At 27.5% G+C, this 23,933-nt stretch overlaps 2 protein-coding genes across 2 annotated transcripts in view; both read left to right on the forward strand.

Annotated features, from left to right (window-relative positions):
• The window catches only part of LOC107032384 (mitotic checkpoint protein BUB3.1), a 5,745-nt gene extending 2,645 nt beyond the window's left edge, over positions 1–3,100 (forward strand). The window contains exons 5-9 of the mRNA XM_015234012.2: positions 485–560; positions 1,283–1,363; positions 2,414–2,492; positions 2,580–2,680; positions 2,774–3,100. Coding sequence (XP_015089498.1) covers positions 485–560; positions 1,283–1,363; positions 2,414–2,492; positions 2,580–2,680; positions 2,774–2,861 — 425 coding nt within the window. The 3' untranslated portion in view covers positions 2,862–3,100. The remainder of the gene's footprint in view (positions 1–484; positions 561–1,282; positions 1,364–2,413; positions 2,493–2,579; positions 2,681–2,773) is intronic.
• A 9,306-nt stretch (positions 3,101–12,406) lies between these two features.
• Positions 12,407–13,622, forward strand: LOC107014015 (zinc finger protein ZAT10). The gene has a single exon (XM_015213885.2). It carries the CDS (start codon positions 12,559–12,561, stop codon positions 13,435–13,437), a length of 879 nt encoding a protein of 292 aa, XP_015069371.1. The 5' UTR covers positions 12,407–12,558; the 3' UTR covers positions 13,438–13,622.
• The last annotated feature ends 10,311 nt before the right edge of the window (positions 13,623–23,933 follow it).

Below are 23,933 nucleotides of genomic sequence, written 5' to 3' on the forward strand. Positions count from 1 at the left end.
ATATATATATATATATATATATATATATATATATATATCTTTCTGGAGTCTCAGTAGTCAAAATAAAATTGTGAGTATAGTTCTTCCAGGGTTGAATTTAAAAACCGGTGTATACTTTCAGTTCTGTAATATCTGGTGGTTTCAGTAAATGAGCTAACCTGATCCATTAAATTAAAGAGTGGGGACAATCCTTAATTTTGAAATAAACCATAAAACCACATTTACATCATTATCTGTATGAAAAACCTAGTGACACACAAATATTCCCCGAAGTCTTTCATGATCAATTTTGTTGAACTTTGGAGGACACTTTTGATGGCTCATTTGTAGCAAATTCTTGGCATGAAGGAAACTTAACTTATTGGATCATGAATGTTAGAGCTTCAACCGAACATTTGGTTCCAATTAAGACTTATGCTTTCATCAATTTTCTGGTTTCTTTGATGCATTGCCTAGCTATTCTCATTGTAAGTGTAATTTGCAGGCTATGCTCTAAGTTCAGTTGAAGGTCGGGTTGCAATGGAATTTTTTGATCTTTCTGAGTCCGGTCAATCGAAGAAGTATGTAAATTTGCTAACAATCTTTATCCATGTTGTACTTCTTCAAAAGACTTCTATTTGTGTTCTTTTGGTTTTCTTTGATGATTTCTTGTTTTTGGTATTGAACAGAATGCAATTATTGAAGAGGAGTTTAAGTTCTATGCTCTAACAGTGAAAAATTATTTATACAATTAAGTCATTTTAAAGATAATTACAGTTAATCTTTATGATAATTAATAATAGTGACATTAAAAAGGGAAATAAATTTGCTAGCACAAGTTAAACCGCATTGCCTGTGTATCTAACTTAAATCTGTTAAAGATAATATTCTTTGAGCTCAATATACTGTACAGACAGAAAAAATGGTCTGTACAAACAGAGAATCATTCTACAATCAAGTAAATTGAATGGGAAATACAGTCTTGATGTGAAATATAATTTTGAATAGACCTTTAATGTCCAGTTAACTTTTTGCTGGATTGTTTTCTTTCATCTTAGATATGAAATTTTAATGTGGCCTTTTGTATATTGTGAAATGAAGTTTGTCAATGGTTGAATAACGAGATAGAGACAGCTAGTCCTCCTGAAATTGGAAATAAGAATGGGGAACCATGTTATAGATTTGTTTTTACGATTAGCTTTCTCCAAAACCCAGAGGATGTGAGGTGATTTTGCAATGTGCTAGGTAGATCATTTGTCTATTTGGCATCTATTCATATGTAATGAAATGACTTACTGTGCAGATATGCATTTAAATGTCATCGGAAATCTGAAGCTGGAAGAGATATCGTGTACCCTGTAAATGCAATTGCATTTCACCCTATGTGAGTCCCAAATTCACTTCAACTTCCTTTATTCCTGTTTAAATAAACGTAGTAATTTTACTTTCAGCAAAATGTTTAATCGCTGATATTATGAGAAATATTTCCTCAAACTAGTGAAGCAGGACATGTATTTTTGTATATTTTGTCCTATGGATCAAATTTCATAACGATTTGGTAGAGATGAAGTGGTTCTCTTGGGATGTCCAAGACTGAATAAGGGTGATGTCTTTTGTGATAACATCTCATCTGAATCATAATTGCCTTGAATCCTGACATTTCAGAATTAATGGTCTTAAAATATCTGAAATTTCAATTAATCTGTGTCTTGGATTTATATTAACAGTGTATTTTTGCAATTGCCTTTTGTTACATTCATGATATGCTTCAATGTGTGACATGTGTTTTATTTCTTCATATATGTTTTGGTTTATGTTAACACTTTTGATGGCCCATTTGTAGCAAGTTCCTTGATTTTGCTTGTTTGGTTCGTTGATATGTTTCGATGTGTGACATGTGTTTTAGTTTCGTACTGCTGACTTGATCTTAACACTATGTTTGGATCATTGTTATCCATTGTATTGTATTGTATCGTTACTATACCTACAATGTTTGTTTTGATTGCTACTTAAAATGTATTGTATTGTATTGTATTGTTAAATTTGGTTGTTAAGTAACAATGAGAACCCCTATATTATGGAACAACCAATTTGGTGTGTTCCCATTGTTACTTAATTTCTTTTTTCAATTATATATTTACATAATATTTCAAAATACTATTTTACCCTTTATCTTAATTATTTGAATCTAGTAAAACCTCTACCCTAGAATAATTAGGATTTTAGTAAATTTATAAATTAAAATACAGTACGATACGATCAAATCAAACAATTAAAATGTTATTAAACAACAACAAACATTTCAGTCTAGCCAAACATTGTATCTACCATACAATACAGTACAATAGACAATACATTATGAAACAATGGGTAACAATGATCCAAACAAAGTGTAAATGTTCTTTGGTAACAACCATTTCCATGTTAACTGCAGCTATGGTACTTTTGCCACTGGTGGTTGTGATGGTTATGTTAATGTCTGGGATGGTAACAACAAAAAGAGGTTGTATCAGGTAAATATTTGTTGACACGCCTTTGGTTTCTATAACATTGTATCTACTAACTGGTATGCTGATTGCTTTTACTGGACCAACCTGTAGTACCCTAAGTATCCTTCAAGCGTTGCCGCGTTGTCATTTAGCAGAGATGGTAAACTTTTGGCTGTAGCATCAAGTTATACATTTGAAGAGGGAGAAAAGCCGTAAGAACGCTCTTTTTATTTTGTTAACTTCTTTTGTTACTCCATAGTTGTTCACTTTGCCATAAGACTTAACTCTGTCGTTTAACCTTGCAGTCATGAGCCGGATGCCATATTTGTCCGCAGTGTAAATGAAGTTGAAGTGAAGCCAAAGCCAAAAGTTTTGCCAAATCCTACCTCATAAAAACTAGAAATCCTCCTCCATCTTCTGTGTGTTGAACTTGTTATCATATATTGAAAACAGAAAATATTTTATCTACTTCATATGCCAGTTTGAATTCCAGGACTCCATTCTTTGGACTGGAAATGTTAAAGAACAGTTGGAAATTTGTAATTATCCACTTAGCAATTGTACCTTCTTTATGACATTCCGCAGCCTCATTTTCTAAAGATAGTGCAATAGCATGGTTGCCTTTGTTTCCATTGGTTGTTTACCGTTTCTATAATCGCTCTGGGGTCAAATGCTTCAGGAATGAAAACAGTTTTTTGGCCATCAACCTGTGTATATTTGTTACTCAACCAGGCTGCAAAGGCATTTTTGGGTACCCATTTTATCTCACTCACTTTAATTGCTTAATTTGATTCCAGATAATTTAAGTTATCATAGCATATTTTGTGGATTTAACTGAGTTTATTAGTATTGATGTATTATTTATATAGGATTTCACTGTATTTATTGTTTCTTATGGATTAGTATATATACAAATCAATTTAAGTTATCATAGCACATTTTGTGGATTTAACTGAGTTTATTATTATTGATGTATTATTTAAATAGGATTTCACTGTATTTATTGTTTCTTATGCATTAGTAATTCAATGTATAAACACCATCTAGATAAATTTTCACAGTATTCATGATTTCCATTTACAGCCAATTATTCTCTTAAGTGTCAACAATGAAAAATTTTCCCCTGATTTAGCTAGTACTGATTCGATAAATCAATTCTCGATACTATTAAATACATGGTAAATACGTCTGAAACTAGAAAAAGCAACTCTTTTGTTCTGCCATAACTACAAGCATGCTAGAGTTAATTTCTTACAAGTAATCGTTACATTGGCTCATAGGTAATCAACTTAATATATATTGGTGGGAGATAGCACGTACCTATATTCGATAAAATAGTGTTTATATATTAATATATATTCGTGAAAGATAGCACGTATCTATATTCAATAAAATAGTGTTTATATATTGACACGACACCAACAGGCAACAGTTATTTGGGAGCAAATTAAGCAATTTAAGTGGAAGTGGAAAAAGGTGATGAATGGGAAGGAAGAATATAAACATTGCAGAATAGAATAATGATTGAGAAGGGAATTACTTGTACAATTTTGATACTGTATTCCATACTTAATAGTGAAGTATAATTATCGTGTATGAGACAACACACGCAATAAGTTCCATTTGCTAAGTTGCTTTTTGTTGTAGTATTTTTCGAAATTATACGTAATCATAATTAAGTGTTATAGATAAGCAAATAAATATCATATATTTATTAATTTGAAACAAATATAGAATGTAGATAAGTGCCTTACTGAAATACCTTTCCAGAGTTGGAACTGAACTATCTAGAAACTCAATTAGTATAATATACATTTTAGTTTTAATCTTGTAAATAATAATGATAATAATAATAATAATAATAATACATAAATGGATAATCACTATTGATGAGTCATACACTAATGGCCGATGGGTCAGGAAACTTCCGTGCCTTCTGACATTTTTTCGAAAACGTTCGATAAAATAATTTTCAGAAATTTAATAATTTATTAAAAATAATCTTATTATAAATATAGATATAAAATTTGTGCATATATATCGAGAGAGAGTTGGTTACACCACGTAGACATAGTCAAAGTTAACTAATAGACAAATTCACTTGGTTAAAAGAGGTTGACTTACGTGAACGTTTTTACTTTTTGTTTTGGAGTCTGGTAAGTGAGATAATATTGTGGAATCAGAAGAGGGTGAATAGTGAATGTACACAAATTTAATTCTATATTTAATTTATATGATGATAAAATTATTTTTTTAGAAATTATTTCATATATGACAAAAATCATACGTGTATAATTTACATAATTACATTTTATCTATATAGTTTAATTTGTTATGTACTTTTAATTTGTATAAAAGCTGACTTGTAAGGATTTAATCAACTATGACAAATGTAACAGTCAAATCCTTACAAGTCAAGTTAAATTAGTCATGGTTGATTAAATTCATCATGGTTAGAATTTGTAGATCCGATTGGTTTGGTTGATTCAGATAATAAGTATTATTATGTAGCAAAAATTGATGTGAAATAGAGGAAACGAGAGAATTTTGAAAAGTTGAGAACTTAAAGAGTTGAAAACTTGAAAACTGTTATGCTTTAATAAAAAGGCATTTGTCCCTCATCGGTGATAGAAAAAAATAGGAGAGTCTAAATACAGAAACACTCCTATTAATTGCTAAAAAGATTGAAAAGAGGAATCCCTCGCGCCATCGTCGCTCGTCTCGGTTCGAGTTAGAAACTTGAAAAGTCCTCTTATGCTTTAATAATTTATTTTATTTTAAAACAAAAGAACTCTCATACTCGATTCGAGTAAGAAACTTGAAAAGTCCTCTTATGCTTTAATAATTTATTTTAAAACAAAAGAACTCTCATACCCATCCCACTAAGCACACGCACAAACTGACAAATTAAAAATAAATCAGTTTTGAATGTATTCTAAATTAGTAAAACTTAATCGCGTATATTAGTAAAATCTGAAAAATATTCTTATAAATAAATTTAAAATTAAAGAAAAAATTTGTTTTGCTCGCGATCATAACTTTTTTTTACCTATTAACAAACAATATAAAAAAATAAAATGAATCTTCAAAATAAATTAGAAATACCATAAAAATAATTGTCTTTTTGAATAAGATTTTCTCCATAGAAAAAGTTGGACTATGATCCTATTTAGGAATATTTATTTATTTGAAGATATGTTATATATGTAAATTTGATTAAAACTAATTTTTTTCAAGTGATAAGCTTAATTAAATAATGCATTTATTTTTGGAAAATTTCATATATGGCAAATTAGAATTATGAAATAACATTATACGGGTATAGTTACAGAATTACATTTTATGGGTGTAGTTTAGTTTGTTATCTAGCTTTTAATTTGTATAAAATGTTTCTTTATAAAATTTTTTTACTATATTTTACTTTTCATTAAATAGTTACATTAGCCCTAAATACGGTAAAAAACATTTACATGATTCCATGGTTTAAGCTAAGTATACAAAATCAAATATTTTCTCAAAAAAGAATTCTATAGCAATAGAAAGACTATACAAACTTATTTTCGGAAAACTAAACTCTTTAATGTATATAAGCTTATATACGAATGTAAATAAAATGAACATAAATTGTTTGATTTGTAACAAATTGTAAAGTAATTATTATATACATATACAAGTAATTGTATATGTATAAATAAAAATATGAATATAGTACTTGTATATACACGAATCCCTAAAGTAGTTTTGTATATAATTACGTAAATGTGAATATGATTTAAAACAAATAATTTGCATCAATTTTTAAAGTAATTACTTATATACATATATAAGTAGTTGAATATTAAAAAAAAAACTTAAAATATGAATATAACAACACAAATACCTTTTGACTTATGAAAGTTACTTTATAAAATAGAATAGGACGAGTATATGCCATAGTAGGGGTGTAAAAAATGAACCCAAACATAGGTAATCCGACCAATTTGTCCTGAATTTTAAGGGTTGGGCTCAAAATAATTAGAATTAGGTTCAATCTCAACCCATTCAAGCTTAACCCATTTGAAGATAATTCTCAATTGAGCCCAATTCAATCTTTAATTTCAACCCGTTTTAAAACTTTTTATTAAGATATGTTTCTATACTGAAGGTATGAATTATTATCTATTTAACAATTTTTAGGATTTATCTATCTATTTGTTTACTTTTTTAACAAAAAATTCTTGAGCGGAAATTCAAATTGTGATTATAAAAGTTAAATATCAATATGTTAAATTATTGAGATTAATCGAGTTAAATTGGGCAGGTCAAGACTCAACCTATTTTTAGCCCAACAAATTTGAACTCAAAGTAGATTTGAACGGCACAAGATCCAACCCGATTTCAATTCAGCCCATTTAATATTTCAATTTCAATCTAATCCGACCATTTAACGCCCGAGTATTATACTCTTGCTAAAGGGATTGAGTTGAGAAGAACAAAAAATCACTTTCATTTGATATTTGGTTAGGCCGTTATTTAATTTACAAATAGGAAATCATCATATGTAATCGTCAATACAACATACATTGAACTTTAATAAAGAGAATATATTCTTATTCATTTAATTATATATTAACACGATTTCTTTATATGTCAGCTTCATGTTTTTTATGTGTCAAATATGCAGGGAATCTTCAGCAATAAAATTCGGGTTTCAATATCTTTATGTTGAATTATATGTCCATTTCACCTAAATTAAATTGAAAATTAGAAGAATTATGTACTTAGTTATGTCTACAATATGATATATTTTTCCTTCTTTTTGGGGAGGATACAATATATTTGGCCATTGATGATAATTGGCACAGAACAATTGATATATAAAACTGGTGTAAAGTGGAATTGAATGAAGTGGTGACAGTTTGCAATACATAGCTTTTGCCAAATAATTTGCGTTTGCTACAAACTATATACAGATCGATATAACCAAATCATATATTTAGAGTGCAAGTTATATATTTGGTCAGTTCGCTAAAATGATTATATCGTTATCTAAATATATATATATATAAAAAATATCTATTATTTTCGTATGCAAAATGTTATTTTCTTAGCTATTATTTTAATAGACATTTATTTATATAAATTTATTAAATATTTGATATTTACATTAAGATCTAACTGAATTTAAATTTAAGCTAAAAGAATTTCAATATAAAGATGTAAAGTATTGTGTAATTAAAAATAATTCAATACAGCTCGAACTCAAAATCTTAAAAAATATTATTCTAATTAAAACAGAGTAAAAAGTTGTTATTTGGGATTAAGAGCCTGTTTGGCTCAGCTTAAAAGCTGGTCAAACTGACTTAAAAGCTGATTTTTGACTTATTTAGCTGTTTGGCAATACTCAAAATAACTTATTTTAAGTTAAAAAAAAACTTATTTTAAGCCAAAAGTTAAAAGCTGGGGTAGAGGTGCTTTTCTTTTTTTAGCTTATAAGCTGTTTTAAGTTGACCACATTTTTATCTTTTTGCCTTTAATATTTTTATACAATCTCCAAATTACAACATAACCCTAACATCTCTTTCTTCCATTTTTCCCTTTTCACGTTTGGCATAGCAACTTCAGCACTTTTATCCAAACACATAACTGCTTATTTTAAAAATAAGTTTCAGCACTTTCAAAAGTACTTTTTTAAAGCTGCTTTTATTAAGCCCATCCAAACGGGCCCTAGTTACATGACTTGTGTATAGTCACCATAATCTCAGACATGTTCGTAGACATAAATTATTTCTTTATTATGTTTGGAATTTGTATTAACACTTTAATTAAATTTGAATCACACGATATATTTTATTGATAAGTAAAATTTTCAATAAAATATTTCTTATATTAAAAATTCTAACCCGAGCAGTTTCGGTCCTACTATTAAAAATGTTGTTTAATTTGATAAAATAAAAATAAATTGTAATTTATAACATAAAATAAGTGATAAATATTTTTACAATTAGAAGTTATCTCATTTAAAATAAAATAAATATCTTAAAATTAAAAAAAAAAATATCCATGACATTAATTAATTACTTTAGAGTTGGCCACTTGTTGTGAACCATATTTTCTTGTTTTTAAGAATCGGCAAAAAGTTTGTTGGGGAGAGACTTTTGTCCAAACGTAACCAAGATTGGAATTTGATAATTATCAATTATAATCCACTTTTAATTTGTTAAAATAGTAGTAGCATTTTTGTACTAAATTCCAAATACATTTATAGGAACGCATTAAACGTAGATATCGCCCACCAATTATGTTAGTGCTCAGTTGCCAGAACTCAAAAATATATAAATTATATTTATAAGATAAATTTACAACTTATTATCTAACCTTTTACTTTGTTGATTAAGTTAGAAATTACATTGTAGTTGATTAAGTTGGAGTTTGGTTCAACACTTTATAATTCCCTCTTGTTTCTCCTTTTACCAATCATAAATTTATATGTTTTTTTTTTAAAAATATGAATGTAATTAATTAATATTAGTCTACTTTTTTTCCTTGACTATAGCTGAGAAGTAATATTATGTTCATATTAACATATTTCACATTATCTTATATATGGTTAGTCGCTTAATTTGATTTAAAAGTCGCATAAATTATCTCTATAAATTTAAAGGAAAAAACTATTTAATTGATAAAATTAAATATGCAAATATGCATCCTACAACAAATTGTTAAGGATATATATTTCGTTTTTCTTTTTTCATTCATATGTATACTCTCTATTGAAGTCAAATTGATTTATATTTATGCATAAAACTTCATCTCAAAAACTTTCAAATTGATTTATATTTATGCATAAAACATCATCTCAAAAACTTTTCGTATTCAAAACTCAGAATTACTAATAGAAGTTGATCACTTATAAATAAATAGATTGAGTTAATTTGGTGTGTTGTTTAATTTTGTCAAATTTTGTATGGTGCTCGGAGGGCTCTTCTTTAAAGGTATGTTTAACTTGTTCCAAATATTGAGGAAGCTACTGCCACGTGTTGATGTTTTATTCATCAGAACGTTTTGTGTACACGTGTTGAATAATCCATCGCACACAACATATTACACGTTGCGTGCCGTGTTTCTTGTCTTCACACTCCTCCTTTCACTTCACTACAAACTTTTTATTTTTTATTATTATTCTAATTTGTCTATTGTTGCAATGGAGAAGAAACCATTTTAAAACATCTTTGACGTCAGCATGACGTGATAAATTTTGATAAGTATGTCATAATTAAAAACTTAGTAGTATGATTTTACTATTAGTGAATGTAAAATGTGATTGCACAATTACAAAATGGATATTTTATCAATGAAAGAAGCAATCTGCATAAAATTAAGTTATATGTGTAAGGATCAAAGTAAGATTATACTAACAAGATATGAGAGAAGAACTGATATATAGTATAACAAGATATGAGAGAAGAACTGATATATATTTTTCGAGGCAAGTATAAAAATATATCTAAATTATTTTTTTTATTTTATATTTAAATTATTAAAAGTGTAATTTTCATATGTAAATTAACACTTTTTAGTTTGAAAAACACACTCAACGGTGTTCATAATGCACTCTCTTTTTTATTTAAGAAACCCTTGACACATAGCATTCAACATAGATAAAATATTTTACCAAGATAAAAATTAAATAATTAAATATTAATATTAATTAAAAATTAAAATACTAATATCGATATTAAAAATTAAATTATTTTTCTTACTCCACNTTTTTCTCATTTGTCATAGATATGCACATACATATATTTTTTTAAAAAAATTCTGCTTATGTATCGAATATAATATAAATAATTGAAAAATTAAAAAAAATCTTGTGACGACAAGTAAAAATATTTTCGATATGTATATCTATACACTGGAAAAAAATTGAATAAAGAAGTAGGATGATAGAATTATCTTTTAAGAAAATAAAATAATATCTAAATTAGTATTTGAGGAGGGGGAGAAAAAAAATAAAAAAATGAAATACTTTTATAAAAGAAATTTGAATAAAATTAAAAAATTCTAAAAATGACCCGGGGGGTGGTGAGAGGTGTGAGGAAGTGGTGGCATGAGGTAAGAAATATTTTATATTTTATTAAAGATTATACTAGTTTTAAAGTTTTGAATTTTAAGTAAACTAATAATTTATTTATTTATTGTTAAGATTGAATATTTTGTAAATGTGAAGTGTGATGTAAAAAAATTTTAAAATAAAAAAGAGAGAGAAAATGATATAAAAGAGAAATGTGTGTTCGTCAAACTAAAAAGTGATAATTTAGGTATGGAACTCAAACTTTTCAATAGTTTAGATAATTCAAAAAATAAATATAATTTAGATATGTTTTTGACACTTATCTCTATATTTTATGAGTGAACTATTTTATTTTTGTTATTAATTATTCAAACGTGAATTATATAAGATTTATAAATAAAATTTATAAGCTTGAAATCTTTGAAAAGATAAGACTATAAATTACATAATAATCAAACAAAATCTTTTAAATATTATGGTCATAATAAAAAGGTTATAGTTCTTTGCGATGATTCGATTGATTTGGACGGTAAATAGGTGATTATTCACACAAACTAATCGTGATAAATTTTCTTCTTTATTATTTTTTAAATTAAATCTGTTATATAAATTTTATCTATTACAATTTACATCTCCTGTATAAGTGATAACACAAAAAATATTTCACAATGCACGAGAAATATTCACCTAAAAAATTAAAATTGTAATAGAGATTATTATAATTGCGGGCTATATACCAGGGTTAAAAAGAAAAAATAGCTACGCTATTCTTTGTTAGCTACGTGTTTGAATGTTAAATAAATGATAATTAATGTGTATTTGGAAGTTAAAAATCTCCTTCTCACTTATCCACTCGTTAAATTAAAATAAAATATCTGAAAGAAGAAAAAAAGAAACAGGAAAAAGGCTTTAGCAATTGACAAGTAGATATAGTATGAAAAATAAATGTAGAGATAAATATCTAATATTTTCTACATCACATTTGTTCCTATCTAGACTAGACTCGAGTTGATACTCCATGTCAAAAAGTACACTTTGTTACCAATCAAAGGAGATCTATTACATTCTAGAAAATTGTGTAATAATATTAATTTAATCATCATAGAAAACACGTGTCAAATTTTGTAAGAAACTTTACAACATAGGTGTCTTTCTAGATGGATGCCCAACCATAAAGCTTACTAAGTATCTCATCACTTCATAAAGTCTCATGCCCTCTACCTACATTTAATTTATTAATTTTAACGGTAGAAAAATAATTGAGTGAATATAAGCAGAGTCATGGTGAGGAATTATATATATATATATATATATATATTCATTTATTAATTGAAGAGGTTAATAATTGCCTAAAAAGTGTATAAAATTAACGAACAATTTTTATTTTTTTTTGTAATATTCCACTTTTTGATTTTCTAAAAAGTCATCTTTTGCTTTAGCTTTAAAAAATAGGACTTGTCTTGTTTCACGGTAGTAACTAGCTGACAAATGGTCAATTTCCATAAGTTATTCATGCTTATCACAAAAAAAATAAAAATAAAATAAAACTTAGTTTAATTTATATGTATAGATTAAATAAAAATAAAAATCAATTAGGCGATTACGTAGTTGCGAACGTACTAAGTCGATGTTGCCAAGTAATTTGATTATAGTGATAATAATCCACTACTCTTTCTTAATTTGACCATAGAATAAGTCAAATTAAAAAAAGCTGAGTCATAAGCTTAAATCCTTTTACCATAATTATACAGTGTATTTCTTCTTACACTTAACTTGACCGACTCCGATACAAGTCATGTCTAAACGTGTCAATTCCTGTTAATATTTTCTTCCTTAACCCAATTGAATTAGGAATTAAAAACTATATATTATACGCTTATACTAACCTGTACAACTTGTTCACCGCCACTCCATACGCAACTTCCAACTCTCCAAACCCTAACCCCTTATATATATCACACACTTCTCTTTCAGTCCTAATTCACTCAACTTTCATCTCAATTTTACTCTCTCTCTATCTTTGTACTTTTATTCTCGATGTCGATTGAAGCTTTGAAGTCACCCACGGCGGCGGAGCTACCACCGCTTGAAGAGATTGATGATGATTCACATAATTTGGATTCGTGGGCTAAAGGTAAACGATCGAAACGACCACGTATTGAAAATCCACCAACTAGAGATCAGTATTTAGCGCTCTGTTTGCTTATGCTCGCTAACGATGACGGTACTGGATTCGGGAAAGGAAAAGGAAACGGAACCGGTTCGATTGGTGTTGAACAACAGGAGAAAAAACCGGACGAGTTGAAGCCGGTTTTTATTAAAGAGAAAACAGAGCAATTACTGAAGCCGGTTGTTGTTAAAGAAAAAACAGAGCAATTATTCAAGTGTAGCGAGTGTCCTAAAGTTTTTACTTCTTATCAAGCACTTGGTGGGCATAAAGCAAGTCACCGTAAAATTAACGTTCCCGCCACCGGAGACGATGATAGCAATCCGTCGACGTCTACTTCCACTAGCGGCGGCGGCGGCGTTAATATCTCTGCTCTGAATCCAAGTGGCCGTTCTCACGTGTGCTCTATATGTCAAAAGGCTTTTCCAACTGGACAAGCTTTGGGTGGACACAAACGCCGCCACTACGAAGGTAAACTCGGTGGTAACAATCGTTATATCGGCGGTGGCGGAGAAGGCGGAGGCGTTCATAGTGGAAGCGTTGTGACTACATCAGACGGCGGAAGCGGCAACGGCGGCGGCGGCGGCGCGTCGACTCCGATTGCGCGTGACTTTGACCTAAACATGCCTGCCTCGCCGGGATGGCAATTGGATCTGACAATTGACTGTGGAGGTAGAACTCAACATCCGATTGAACAAGAAGTGGAAAGTCCAATGCCTGCTAAGAAGCCGCGTTTATTTTTCGATTGAAAATTTGATGATTGAATTCTGTTTTAAGTCAAATTAGTTAATTGGTTTTTCATGTGATATTATTTTAATATATACATTTTAGGAAAAAAAAGTAAAACATTGATAAGTACTACTTTTTTTTATTATTATTATGTATAGAAACAAACAGTAGGTTATTCATTGGTTTTACATTTTCTATTGTTCAATACAATATTCTTTTTTATTTACTCATGAATTTGTTATTTATTTCAGTCAGTCAATCATTGAATTGGTTAATACTAGGTGGAAACTTAAAGGACGGTGGATAAGGGTATAATAGTGCATGCCATAGCACGATCTGCAGAATGTTGTTACTTGGGCGGTGAACAAAAACATATCAATAAAAAAACAATTGTTTAATTCCACGCTCAATTCATAACATCATGAATGATGATGCAAATCAGAATTAGTCGAGATTTTAAAATGATATATTAGTTTGTTATAGCTCAACAAAATAAAAAAAATTGTAGATAGGAACAAAAACATGAATTGAGTGAGATGAGGGATGATGGATGGTTTAGTTTATGTAGTGTGAAATGAAATATGTGTGCGTGATTAACAAGGCAACGTGTAGAGTACGTGCATTGTGAATGAGGCTTTATTCTTGAGCAAGCACCACATAACGCGGCTTGGAATCCTCTTTAATTATTTTATTTTTTTTATTTAAAAGAACAAGTCACCCCTATGATATGTGATTAGAATATTAAAGTAAAGAATGATTATGATGGAATTGTGAAGGAAGCTAAGTGTTTAGTTGTTTTGAGTTGTCAATATTATTCTAAACCTTACTGTCACTCACAAGAATTTGTATAGTATAGGGTGTTTGTTTTGCCAGATACGTAAGACTCGTGATGCTTGCTTTGGCTGTACATTAAGTCATCTCAGAAGGTGTCTTTTGCTTACAGCCTCCACAGATATGCATCTATATATTTGTTGGCGGTGGATTCATGCTAAAGCATGCACTCATATAAGCCACAATTGTACCATCACACTGTTTTATTTATTTATTTAAACCTCCATAGATGTTTATATTAAGCTAATACTTCTGAATATAATATAGTTGATAATATTTAATATGATGAAATCATAAACACACAAGTGTTTTCCTGATGAGATCCAACATTAATGTCTTGCTCTTTACTTTCATTTGTTACTATGGATAGAAATTTCATGAAGGGTGTTTAGAAATTACACAACATAATAAAAATGACATAGTCAGAAATTTCATGAAGGGGGTTCAGAGATTACACAAATATATTTTCTTTTTTTGGACAAATGTGTATTGAAATTTTTAAATAAACTAGTCTTAGCTCTTTTAAGGTGCTTAAAATTACTGGGCTACAACACATTCTTGTGTGTTCGGAATATGTTATTTACCTATTTCGTTTATTATTTTACTTGTATATACAATATAAATTTTCGACAAAGGTATCTTATTGGACACCTCGACAAGAGTGTAGCTCCATCCCTTGTAACCAGGGAATTGAGTGATTCCTTCTTTCTTTCTACTAATTACGGTGTGTTTAGGTGTTTCTTTTGCACCCATATTCAAGATTAGGAGGTGGTTTACAAAGTTTATACGAAAGTTAAATGAATTTATGAGGATTTAATTTGTTGCTTATTTACATATTTGATCAACATTAAAGTCGTTTATTGATCAAGTTTGTATAAGTCGAAAAATCAGTCCATCGGCGGATTTTATTAAATAATAAGTTAGCAGGTCATTAACTTATTCAAACATTAATTGAATTGGATCAAAATGTGTTAAATATTGATGAGTTATACTCAGCCTACTCAATTTTTACAAAATTTTAATATCTTTCATCATCTCTTAAATACTTTTTCGCTAATAATTTTTTTTAATTTCATTATTAGTTGACCCATATTAATTTGACATCACTTATAAAATATACTTTATGAATCAGATATATATATATTTGTAATAGCTTCTTCTAGTAGCTTTTACAGCTCATAACAAGGTGATATACAATCACTCTAGTACATAGTATATAGTCCTATTGCACATACATATATTGTTCTAACAACTTTGCATTTATCACTTAACCCAAGTGTCATAGATACTTAGCAAGTAAGAAGAAGTGTTCAAATTGGATTGTAAGTTAAATAATAAATTTACACTTGTTTTAAAAGCATCATCTCTTGATATATCAACTTCAATCGTGCCTAATCATATTAATTTTGTGAAAAAGTTTAAACTTTATACACTTACCTTTATGTAACAAAAATGGTACTCTAATTAATTATAATGCTAGATAAGACATATCATTGTCTTTATACTGTATTATGTATTTAGCTTAAATTCATTAACTATTAAATTAGAGTTGTTTGTTAAACATTAACAGCTCTGATAAGACTATACATAGAGTTCATTAAGGAACGTATGGACTAATTTATTAATTAGCATATGGTTAGGCTTCCTTTAGTTGACCTCAAATTTGTGTAGTTCCAATCCAGATTAATCTATTGTGGAGGCAGGAAAAATAATGTAATATATCTGAAATTTTTTGTTGGTTTAATTGTGATTTTTTTAATTATTATTAAAAGAAAACATTAATTTGAACAACAATTTTGAGAAAAGGTTATATGGCTGTATTAATTCCTGAAATATGTTATTGGACCTTATGGACTACTTTTCGCTTAGATAAATTAGAACTAAGAAAATGACTGTTCGATACGTTAAAGCTTTGTTATGCATATAATTTTAAAGAAGGGCTTAATCACCAGAAATTATTATACACAATTTTACTACGCATTAGAAAAAAGTTTCGATTACTTTTCAAAATATCTTTTGAAACTAGATCTATAATACTTAAATTAAATATGAAACCGAATTAATGCTCCTTTTTCGATAGATAAATGAGAAATTTGTCTCTAATCCAAATACGATTTGTTTTGATTGTAAAAAAAAACCCAAAAATGGATTAGGTGAATCAGCTAAATTTAGAAAGCCTAATGAGTTAGGTTACTTGCCAAAAGTTGCATTATAAGACGCACCCATTCTACAAATAAATCCAATTATTTTCCTTAATCAATTATAAAACTCTACTCTTTTAGGTTAATTTTTTTTTTCCATTATATTAAAATTATAATTTTTTTACGCTATATCTTATTATTAACTATGATCATTTTTCGATTCGTTTTATAAATATTAAATTTTGATGTTTCAAATTTATTACTTTTTTATTGTTTGTTAATATTATATCAGATTAATAGTGGACAAATTAAAATTGGCGAATGGAGTAGTATCATGCATGCCACTTGTTAATTGGTGTTATGCTGGCAGTTGGTGTTTTTTCAACTCTATCTTCTGTCCATTAATAATAATAAAGTTTCTAGTTTTTTTCTTAGTGATCACCAAGAAATTAAAATATTTAGGGAAACACTGAAACCACAATGCTGACTTCTTAAATAGTAACAATTTTGCCTAAATATTATTGAAAATTCAATTAGGCGTGACGAAATCAGCCTCTCTCTATATATATGTGAATTTTTAACCAAATTAAGCCATTATATAAAACAATTTACCAAAGTAATATATTTTTCTAAAATTTTACAAAACTAGCATAAACGTATTTCACGGTAACGTTTTAGGGTATATAAAAACTAACAGCATTAGGTTGATATACGTTACTGTAAGTAACGTTTTACTCCTAAAACGTTATTTTCAGTAACGTTTTACTCCTAAAACGTTACTGTGAGTAACGTTTTAGGAGTAAAACATTACTGTGAGTAACATATATCAATCTGACGCCATCAACTTTTAAAAAATAAAATATATCCTAAAACGTTACTGTGGAATACGTTTATACTAGTTTTGTAAAATTTTAGAAAAACACATTATTTTGGTGAATGGCTTTGTATAATGGCTTAGTTTGGTTAAAACCTCTATAAAATAATTCTAGGCCCGATCACAAACTAAATTATTTTTTTTAATTTATTTTATTCTCAAAATTAATTTTCTTTTTTTTTATGAAAGATTGCGATTTTTAGGAAAAATTGTTATTTTTACGAAAAATTGTGATTTTTATAAAACGTTGCGACTTATACGAAAAATTGCGATTTTTAATAAAAGTTGTGACTTTACCAAAAGATTGTGACCTTTTTAAAGGGTTATAACTTTTTCAAAGAGTTGTGAAATTCTCAATAAGGCACAATAAACATTTGTTCACACTATCCTTTGTTGTCTATAAAAAAAAAAGAAATTTTCTCTCATTATAAAACAACAACAAAATCTGAACTTCTTCTTCTTCTGGAAAATTAAATTTTTGTTTTCTTTTTGATATGTTTTGTTCATTACAAATTCATCTAAGAGTTAATAATTTTTCATGCTCATATTTTTTGGCTTTTATTTTTTAAGTTATCTACTTTACTAAATTTTATCAGTGAGTACTATGCATACTTTAAGTATTAAAAGTTGATTGAAGTGTTTGTATATAATTTCACTTTGACAAAGTTCATTCTTTTAATGATTTTCTTTTTTTTCTTCTCATTTGGCTCTTTCAAATATTTTTGGTGTGAGTTGACTATTTTTAACAAGCTTAATTTGAAAAATATGAAAAAATAAAAAAATTACTACAAATAAAAGTAATGTTTGAAGCTAAAATATATATGGCTATTAACATAGATTTGTTGGCCTTCATGTCCCAAGTCATTGTTGATCATTTGAGTTATTTAGGTTCGATCCATTTTTAATTCTTTTCATGTTCAAAAATATTTCTTTAAAATGAGTTTAGAATCCATCATTTTGATCTACTTGTACTTTCATAAAACAATAATTATACGTACATATTTCTGAAAAGGTCATAAACTTGCATTGATGAAGCATTTAGAAGGGCCTTCAGAGAAGCAGTTTAATAAAGAATGTATTTCTAAAGGTCAAAAATATTATTTTGCTATAGTTTTAAATTTATTTTTCTCCTTCTATAAATTTTGTTAGAGTGACAAAGTAACAATAACGAAAAGTGTTGAAGGTTAGATCTCAAACAAGTAGATTTTCTCTAAAAAAAAATTATTTATGTTGTTTTGGTGTACATTGTTTAACGGTTTTCTAACCATAAAATTATCAGATTATATATTTTTCATGTTAAAATTTTTAGAAAAAGTGATGTTTCATCGCTACATAAAAATGTCACTCAATTTTACAAGGCAATTATATTAGCAAACATATATTATGATAAATTATGTAAAACATAATAATAATTAATCATTCATTATATATTTACAATTCTTGAGGTATGTGATGATGTCAAATCATTAAATTTTTGTTGAAATATTCTTAAAACCTACTAAAATTTCTTTTTTTCTTCTTTCTTATAATAGTCGATTATTGAAAAGGTTGTTCAAAAGCTTTAGAAAAATTATTTATGTCCGCGCGAATCGCAGGTAAATTACCTAGTATATATATATATATATANATCCACTTATTAACTTAAGTCATTTAGTTCAATCCGTTTATTTAACACACCAACTACAATTGTTTGAGGATCATGATAGATGATTCGATTTCAATATAGATGATTCGATTTTATTTCATTGGATATTCGTGCATAATTGCTTATTCCTCCTCCTCGAAATTGATATTTTTCCTTCATCGACCAATAATTGCATGATAAATAATTATCAAAGTTTAATAACATTGTATTAATTTAACTCGTTTAAGTGAAAATTCAGCGACTAACATAGAAATATTACTACAAAAAGTATAATTTTTTCTCATATTAAAAGATAAATATCTCAAAATATTAGCTCAGACAATTTATTTTGATGGAAAAAAATGAAATATGACACGTATTATTTAAGATGGAAAGAGTCATATTTTTCTTTTTGTCAACTAATTTGTGGAAAAGTAAATATAATATGCCATTAAGGCTAATGTATATCAATACGAGCTCATGGGAAGACGTCAATAGTAGAAAGCAAGTGAATAACTACTACGAATACTATATACAATATTATACATAAATTGTTGAATGTTGCAAAAAAATGTGCAAAAATACAGAAAATGGAGAGGCTGCTAAGGCACTATGGAGTTGAAGATCAATATGAAAAATTCAACTTACTCTAACCTCCATTTGGTTTCAAATAGGAAGTGTTTGACTTGACCAACTTTATTATAATGTTCTACAAAGTCTACCAATTAAAACACGATTTCCTATTTAGTGAAATTATTTTGAAAATATTATTATTATTATTATTTAATTTATTCTTTGTTTATCATATATATATATATATGTGTGTGTGTGATGGCTAATGACTAAATAATAATGTAGAAGCATGGTCAAATCAATGACTTGACTGAAGTTTTGCTTATGTCCTTCATTGTCTTCTCGTAAAGGGGTGGAAGGAGAGGCATTTTCAATCGTTGATTATTATTCGATTAATGAAATTAGGGAGCGCAAATTTAAATTATTTTTTAATATATTTACGTATTCTTTACCTTCTTCTAATAAATATTCTAAATTATCATAGATTTGAATATTAATAATTTTTATGATTAGCTTTTTATTATTTACATTTTATATATTAATAGAAAATATATATAACGACGATGTGAAGAAATTGCTAAATGCTTTAACAACCAAATGAGGAAAAAGTGACAATTGGTTACCAAAAAAAGCTGCGTGTTAGACATAATAAAATAAAAAATAAAAAGAATGATACAGGAAAAGAAATTTATTTAAATAGTACGAAATAGCAAATTATTAATTAGAATTAAATATTATCATAATTTCATGTAATTTTAATCCGTAATAAACACTTTGTCATTCGCCTCTCTCCCCAAACTTCTCGCTCGCCACCTCTTCATTTCTCGCCTCTTTCACTTTGTACAAATACAAATATATAAATTATGTTTATATTTGTATAAAGCGAGAGAAAATGTACATATACATTTGTGTTTGTATAAAGCGAAAGAAAATTGTGTATACACAAATAAAAATATATATATTTTTATCTTGTACACTTATAATTATATAAATAAAGATCTTCCTCTGCTCGTTATCTTTTGTCTTTTCTAGGTATATACAAACAAAGATTATATAAACTACAATGTATAATTTGTGTTGTATAAAGCGAGAGAATAATTTGATATAAAAATGTTTTATCATACATATACATATTAGCTGCATATATACAATTATCTAATTGATATATATATACTATTATCGCTTTTACATAAACTAGAACCGTATCAGCGATTTATACAAATTTAATGCTCATGTCAGCGATTTTATACAATTTGATGTTTCATGACAAATATAAAATTTGTTATATGAAATGCAATTATGCAACTATACTTTTATCATACAAATATAGCTTTTATGTTTGCTAAATTTAAAACTTAATAACATATTGGACAGCAAACAACATTCTGATAGGTCCTCAACTCCAACTATATATATTGTTTTTTTAATCATTATAATTTTTTTAAGAAAACATGGTGAAATGCTTTAACATAAAACATAATCTGTTCTTTTCGTCCCTACTTTTCCCTCCATTTCAATTTATGTATCAATTTTCAAATTTTAAGATTTAAAATTTTTTTTTTATCAAATAGTTTCATATATATTCAAAATATCTCAATCAATGTGATTTATAGGACTTTTTTTTTTGTAGTTCCCAAACATGTAAATTTTATTGCAAAAAGGTTGAAGATTCCGCATGTAACTTTACGGTCAATAAAATTACTATTTGACTCTCAAAATACAAACTGAATCACATAAATTGAAACAACGGACGTATCATTGTTTCCCATTATTGGACATTTGAAAGCAAAACTTCTCTCGTGTTGTAGTTAATTAGCCCAGTAGCATGCTTGGCCCAATAAATTAGAAATGGGCCAATGACCCAGTAAATTCTGGATCGCTAAGCTGAGTAGAGTTAACGTACATTAGCCACATTTAGACCTGCTCTTTAAAAGAGTAACCATTTTCATAAAATATCAAAATTTACGAGTAAAAGAACTCCAAATTTTATTTATGAAATTTAAAACTCAACGAAAATTATTAGTTTCAGTTATAAGAGTTGAGAAGTGCTATTATTTTGTGAATTCTCTCTGTGGATTGTTTTGTTATGAAAAGATAGATCCATGATTGATGGAGAATTCAACATAAAAAACTCATATCGGACTGGCTATAAATGTTATGATTTGAAAAACTAATAATTTGACGTTTAGTTTCAAAACAGGATTTTAGAAAATTGTATCAAGCATAAGAATCTTTTTATTGCGCTGGCTACAAATGTGAAAATTCCAAGAATTACTAATTTGATGCTCGTCTTCAAAACACAATTATAAAAATTGTTTCAATTTTTGTATAAACTTTTTTAAATATATAATTTCTAATGAAATTTGGTTTCAAAAATAACACGCTATCATAGATATTAAATTAAATTAAAACCGTAACTGATACTCTTCCTCCGTCCATGCTTATCGGTTCCACTGGTAGCAACAGTTAATAGCAGAGCTACCCATATTTTATCGTACAAGTCAATAAATCGGCTCTCTTTCATAAATTAAAAATGATATAATTTCTACTTTATAATCTCAAAAAATAGCCAGTTTACTTTTTTTAGGTTAATCATTTTTGTGGTACCAAGTTCAATAATTGCACAACTATGCACTCTATGATTTTTGCTTTTTAAAGAAAATATTAGGATGTACCTTTGATTGAAAACAAACCAAGGAGAGAGAGAAAAACACACACACACAACATTAATTTAGCAAGAGTATACATAAAAAAAAAATTGTTCTTTTTTACTAGCTATGATATATCAAATTTTGAATTGTAATTGTTTAATTTCAATTGGTATTTAATTCTTTGTACTAGCCATAATATGTCAAATGAAAAATATCTTTTAAAAATATTTCAACAAGTCAATATCTAATTGATTTGTATATTAGCCGAATGTTAAAATGAATTGAATTAAGCGAATCAAAAATTAAAAAGTGGATCATTAACCCCGTTCAAATCTAAACAGATCAAGCGAGTCATAATTTTATGAATTGATTTTGACTCCTCTAATTGCAAACTATTTATTCAAGTTATTAAATGTTGGGTTTGTCACTGAAGTTTTGTGAACTGCCTTATTTGAAAGTTTAATTTATTAGTCAAAATAATCAAACTTGGATTTGTTTCATACTAAGCAAGGTAGATTTTGTATTATTTTAATTGATTACAATGTACTGAAAATCAGGCCCCTACCTACCATGATAAATTATGCAAAGCTTTTGTACAACAATTCTTATTAGGAGTTCAAAATTAATTAAGAGGAGTTACTGGTTGTAGGTTCTAATTTAGAACTGACAAGTAGAAAGAGGCTATTATTTTTGTAGACATCAGAATTAATTGATCTGATTTTTTTTCTGAAATAATATTTCTGCAGTTACACTCAATATTTAATGCTAAAGCTGGACCTATATTAACTCTAAAATCAACCTCCTTGTCAACGCCAGCCTGTTTCTTCTCTTGCATTTATTTCCTATCCCCGTCTTATACTCCATTCTCATAGTATCGAAAAACTCTTTTCGCGAGAAAATTTGGTCAGAATTTACAAGAAGGATAGTTTATTACTTTTTTCGTTTGAAATTGTTTGTCATTTTATGCTTATCGAAAGTTAATTTGATTAATTTTTAAATGTAAATTATATTACATTAATTCGATATTTTAAACAAAAAAATTAGATATTCTAAAACTACATAAAAATTACTATAAATTACAATTTTTTGCATATTAATATGATGAAAAACTATATCTTAAAATGTTAGTCAAAATTTTTATAGTTTGACTCTAAAAATAGAAACCATGACAAACAATACCGGACGGAGGGAGTAGTGTTGTTTTTATTTTTGAAATATTTTCTTTTTTATTAAAAATAAAAAGAAATCAGTTTTACTTTTGAAATATTTTCTTTTTTATTAAAAATAAAAAAAATCAGTTTATCTTTAAAATAAAAAATATTACAAATATTTTAAAATTTTGATCAAATTTCTAGTATTTAATATTTGATTTGAAGTTTGATAAATTAAATTTGTATCATAAAATCTGGTTCAAAGGAACCTCATGATTCAAATCAAAAGTTAATTTCATTTTTATAGTTTAAACTCAAAATTATTGATTAAGGATAAAAAATAATCAACATTCAATCTGTTTATTATATATAATGTAATCTTAAAATTTGATAAATTTAGATTTGCATCAGAAAATCTCACTTTAAGAATTAAATAATTTACTTCCAATAAAATAAATTTATTTTTAAAATTTAATCTCAAAATATTATATTAAAAATAAAAAAAATACATATCAATCACTTTTAGGATAACGTTGGATGATATTCACATTTACCACTTAGCCTACAAAACAAATTTTATGACGGTTGATCATATTTTTTTATATATTATGTGCTTATGAAGTCTGTTCTTATTGAATGATCTAAAATATCAACTAATTATTTGAAAGATG

The sequence above is a fragment of the Solanum pennellii genome, chromosome 1 (genome assembly GCF_001406875.1).
Source record: "Solanum pennellii chromosome 1, SPENNV200".
Classification (NCBI taxonomy): domain Eukaryota; kingdom Viridiplantae; phylum Streptophyta; class Magnoliopsida; order Solanales; family Solanaceae; genus Solanum; species Solanum pennellii.